This window comes from Penaeus japonicus, unplaced genomic scaffold (assembly GCF_977035675.1).
Source record: "Penaeus japonicus unplaced genomic scaffold, GWHDUDI00000001_assembly GWHDUDI00000024, whole genome shotgun sequence".
In the NCBI taxonomy this organism is placed as follows: domain Eukaryota; kingdom Metazoa; phylum Arthropoda; class Malacostraca; order Decapoda; family Penaeidae; genus Penaeus; species Penaeus japonicus.
This window is the reverse complement of record NW_028234426.1, coordinates 12,388,661-12,393,660: the sequence shown is the minus strand read 5'-3', so window position 1 is coordinate 12,393,660 and position 5,000 is coordinate 12,388,661. Positions and strand designations below refer to the sequence as shown.

Below are 5,000 nucleotides of genomic sequence, written 5' to 3'. Positions count from 1 at the left end.
TAAATACAAAATATATTCTCTCTCTCTCTCCACTGACCATCTGTCTATCTTCTACCTACTTTTATATCTACCTACCTACCAATTCACATACCCATCCACTCACTGATAAATCTAAATCTAAGTTTACACTACTAAAGGACTCTGCTCCAAATTACAATGAACATTTGCAATACAGAAAGGCATAACTTAAAAGAGTGAGTGGTATCAACACAAACATAAAAACATACAAACTCATATAAATACACACAAACACAAATAAACATAAATAACCCCTCACATAAACACACAAAACTCAAAAAACACACAAACGTTCACATAAAAACATGCTAAGCTAAAATAAACACACACCATCACTCACATAAAAACACAAACACTCAAACTAACACACACAAACACTCACAAAAACACCAACATAAGACACATAATCACTCACATAAAAACACAAAAACACTCGATCCCATGTAAACACACAGAAAAATATAATTACTTCAGTATGCTGGCACACACGTTCACAAAGACAGTCCACACATTTTACAGAACTGACAAAAGGAAGCATTAAGTCACTGTACTCGTTGTTAATAAACAGACTCCAATAAGTTTCTCATCCCTTTCCATGCATATATCATAGCATATTTCTCATGCAAAAGGATCATTCCTTGTTTTCCATTGAATTAATAATACACAGGACCTCTAATTTTTACTGTCACCAAAGAGAGATGATTATGTAATCAACCACATCTATTCATCTATTTCCTGGTAAATTAGTCTGTCACACAGATTACACGAAAAGTTACGAATGGCTCCTGATGAAACTTTATGGCTGTGTTAGCTACAACCCCAGAACCAAACAAATTAATTCACATGTTAACTGGAGTAGATGAATTGATGTTGGGGGTATAGTAATTGTAGATTAGTGATAAAGAATGCTTGTTTTGGGTAGATTAAGTCTGATGCCAGTAGATTAGTGACAAAGAGTAATAGTAGATTTGTAACAAGGTGTGATTGTCTAGGAGTAGATCAAGTTTGGTGGTATATGAGGGTAGATTAAGAGTATATTTGTGGTAAACTGTAGTAGAATGTTGTTGTAGACTCAAGCTGATGATGGTGTCAAACATGATTGCTTTCAGGTTTTCTAGTGTTTCATGTATATCAGAATTTTTACATATATAAATCAAGATTTTGTATAAATACCTATCCGAGATTAAAAGGAGCGTGAGGAAGACATAACCATGCCAAACACATACACAGGATACTTTCAAAGTCCATTAACCAAGCTACTTCCCTAATCTATCTAAAACATAATTTCATTCACCTAATTACCCAGATGTCAAACAGATAATATTACAAAATAAGCAAATCATGGGATTGCTTCTTAAAAATTATTAGTATGCTTATTTTCCTCTCCAAAAAAATAAATGTATCCAAATAAATGTAAACCTGAAACTATAGCTATTGAAAAAATGCAACCTGTCACATGGGTTTTGTGTTAGGATTCTAGAGTCTTCTCAAGGTCAGCATCTGTTGCCTTCATGCTAAAAATAAATGGCAAATTTACAATCATATACCATTATACCATGTTCATAACAAAGCAGTATCCACTGTTAACCACTATATGTAAAGCTACATCCAATTTAGCAATGACTGACCAGAGATACCCTTAACATTGTCTCCAATGAAAGAAACATCTTTCAAAAGATAAGTAATGATAATCAGGTTCACCATCACAGTCTAAATCAGTGATAAACAATCGTCATCCAAGTTAAAGTCGGCAACAAGCATTCACAATCTTGACAGCATCAATAACAGCAGCAGCCACATGAAGAACAATGTGAAAACAATTGAAAACCACCTTCATACATAACCACATGGCCAACAGAAGGCGATCTTTCCCTTGTGAAATTGTGACCTTCCAACATGTGCTCAGAGTAAAACCTTTCCTCAAGATAAGCAGTCAAGTATCCGCATGGTAGAATTTCTGATAAGCTCTCAAATCTCTTATCTCATACCTGACATGAAAGTAGGCCTCAAAGCAAGATTCTTTATCTACTGGGTGTGTTTTATCCTATTCAAGATCCTTCACAAAGATATTAATATGTAATTCATGAAACAATTCAAAGCAGGTATAATATAATTACAAATATGAAATGCCTTTTTCCTCAAAAATAAAACATGACAATAAATTACCACATTCCTACTCTTCCTCTAGAACCTTTAAAATACTAAATATCAATTAAGTAAGATCAATAATTGCACTAAAAATTCACCCTCACAACAAAAACAAAGACATTACAAGTTAACCACATGAAATGCTGAACTCGTATGGGCACACTATTCCTCGATAACTTTTTTTATAAAGAATATTGCAAAATGTTTATATGTAAACTTTCAAGTGTCACCTTTCTATTTTCGGCATTTCCTTCTTTGGAAAAAACAATAAGTGAATAAAACAAAGACATTTCTCATGTTTTCAATCGCTTCCTTTTTCTGCATCCGGATGTTTTCTGACATTTGACACATTATACGTTACTTTTTCATTTTTTTGCAATCAACTCGTGCCCTTCAATACGTCAGATTTTTGATGAATGGACAAATAAAGTAAGATCCAAATAATCCATCGTAGCGAAATGCTGTCATTACGTAGGAGAACATTAAAATCCTTAGAAAAACGGGAAGAAAGAGAAAAAAAAGTTGACAAAACTCAAAAGCGAGAGAAAAAAATCACAGTGCCTTTTCTCTTTTTGAAATTTCCCGGCGACCCCTACGATTCCCCCGTAAATCGTCTTAGCAAATGTAATAAATACACAGATTAAGACGTTAATCTACCATTACCGAATATTAAAAGAGACTCACCTTCCTCTTGCGGAATTGTTGTCATTGCCCTCTCGAGCCTTGGGTGCCTGAGGCCTGTTGGGTTTCGCCTTTTTCGCCCTCTTCTTCTTGGCGATCGTCGCAACTGAAAAGGAAATCGGGTATTTAGGACCTTCATTTATCCGAAAAACCACACTAATCCTCACGTTCATCAAAGAAAATTACGTAAATTGACTTACTGCGGCGGTTGATATCGGGCCTGGAACTCATCTTCACTCGGGCCACACGCACTGGTTGCTCTTCTCGCCAACAGATGGCACTGCAGTCGCGCGATGAGGCAAGTGAAGGGCAAGATGCGCAAGAGACTCTGCTGAGGTTTTATGTTATTTTACTAATATCGCTGCAGGGATTACTGATGCATTTGTTTCTTTCTGTTCAATTTAAATGGTGTTAATTCACATAGTAATTTCCCAACCGATATCCCTCCAAACGTTCTCCCAAAAAATGACCGTTTTCAACCAAGCAACGTGAAAATAATCAACCCACGTTAATTGAAATTTAAACGTCAATCTATCTCCCCTTCCCAAATAAAGCATCCAAAAAATCCTTTTTCCGACTGAGGACCACCACGAACAAGGAAATAAAGACGAAAGAGCAAAAATAAAGCGGCGTGAGAAGAGGTTGGATCAGCTGTTTCACCACAACAGAGGCGGCGACCGGGGAAGGATGAGACAACGGATTCCCACTCATTTTTGCCAATAATGTCAAGTACCGGGCATTCCACGAGGGTTCCCGGTCTCCGCCAGCAGGGTAGACATCATCTCTTGCAGAAACTTCACTTTAGAGAAGTAAGGATGGTGTTTCAAGCCGTCTTGAGAGGGGGGGAAATAAAACAAGGTGTCTGTTGGTCGCTTCTTTCATGGCAACAGTCTTCGATGGTCGAGCGTTATTTCAGATTTCTTTTCTCAGAGATGGACAGTTTGGCTCTATGCTTATGGATTTTATTCTTGTTGACGAGAAAATGCGATGTCTGACACCCTTGGGATGATCATTTCTTTAAATGAACGCTGTTGCATGACCAAGCCATAGATGGTTAATGACTTGTTTTGTACCTTAAATTATCTATTTCCGTAGATATTTCGAGCATATTGATCATAATTTCACTGCCTGCGTAGGTGATTGTGACGTGCATGCTTAATTCTGAAGGGATATTGCGTTTTAGGATGTTTTTTCTTTGTTCTGTGAGGTCATGTTTATTGTTTGTTTACATACAATTCAAAGTGAAGGTCAGTGTAAAGATAACTGGATCCCTTTAGGAAGCTCTGCATGGATATTCACTTAAGGATAGCTAATAGATATAAAGCATGGATTGTGACTTGCTATATTGCAGTGAGCAAAACACTGGTGTGACATTTATTATTTGTTAAGAACTCTGTCAGTAGGCCTATATGCTTAATCTGCTATGGAACAAGGATTGCCTTTCAGTGGCTAGGGAGTATTAGGTGACATGACCTTTGATAAGAGAACACACATTCTTAAGACTAAGATTTATTATTATTAATTTTTTATATATATATTTTTTGATAGCATAGCATCTACAGACCCTATTAGCCAGTATGGAAAGTATGGCAAATACACACTCAAGATCTTTTTATACATACCTTACACACGTAATAGCATCAGACATAACTGAGGAGAAATAATTGCATACCTCAGTGTTAGACATAACTGAGAACACTGCAGATATGACGAAATACATTGATTTAAAAGAAATGTTATATGATTGATGTTTTGTAATAGAAATTAGCAAAGGATGGAAAGAAGATAAAGAGAACTCTTTTGTATAACATAAAAGAACTTGTGTATATTACACATAAGCAAAACAATGGTTTTAAAGATTATGAATCTCTTTCTCACTCTCTTCATTTCTATTTCTCTCATCCTTTCTCTTCTCTCTCTCTATCTATCTATCTATCTATCTATCTCTCTATCTCATTATTTTTGCCTATCTATCTATCTATCTCTCTATCTCATTATTTTTGCCTTTCTCTCTCTTGCTTTTTCTCACTGTCTCCACCTCCCCCTTCCCTCTCTCCATTCTCCCCCTCCTCTTCCTCTTCCTCCTTTCCCTCTCTCCTTTCTCTCTTTTCCTCCATCCTTCTATCTCTTTCTCACTCTCTCACTTCCTCACT

At 36.3% G+C, this 5,000-nt stretch overlaps 2 protein-coding genes across 2 annotated transcripts in view; one reads left to right on the top strand and one right to left on the bottom strand.

Moving 5' to 3' along the window:
- LOC122248418 (uncharacterized) overlaps positions 1-3,193 on the bottom strand; it is a 17,087-nt gene extending 13,894 nt beyond the window's left edge. Inside the window, exons 1-2 of the mRNA XM_043008439.2 lie at positions 3,048-3,193; positions 2,851-2,953 (exon numbers count right to left, since the gene is read on the bottom strand). Coding sequence (XP_042864373.2) covers positions 2,851-2,953; positions 3,048-3,078 — 134 coding nt within the window. The 5' untranslated portion in view covers positions 3,079-3,193. The remainder of the gene's footprint in view (positions 1-2,850; positions 2,954-3,047) is intronic.
- A 276-nt stretch (positions 3,194-3,469) lies between these two features.
- The window catches only part of LOC122248416 (uncharacterized), a 40,127-nt gene continuing 38,596 nt past the window's right edge, over positions 3,470-5,000 (top strand). Inside the window, exon 1 of the mRNA XM_043008437.2 lies at positions 3,470-3,656. Coding sequence (XP_042864371.1) covers positions 3,570-3,656 — 87 coding nt within the window. The 5' untranslated portion in view covers positions 3,470-3,569. The remainder of the gene's footprint in view (positions 3,657-5,000) is intronic.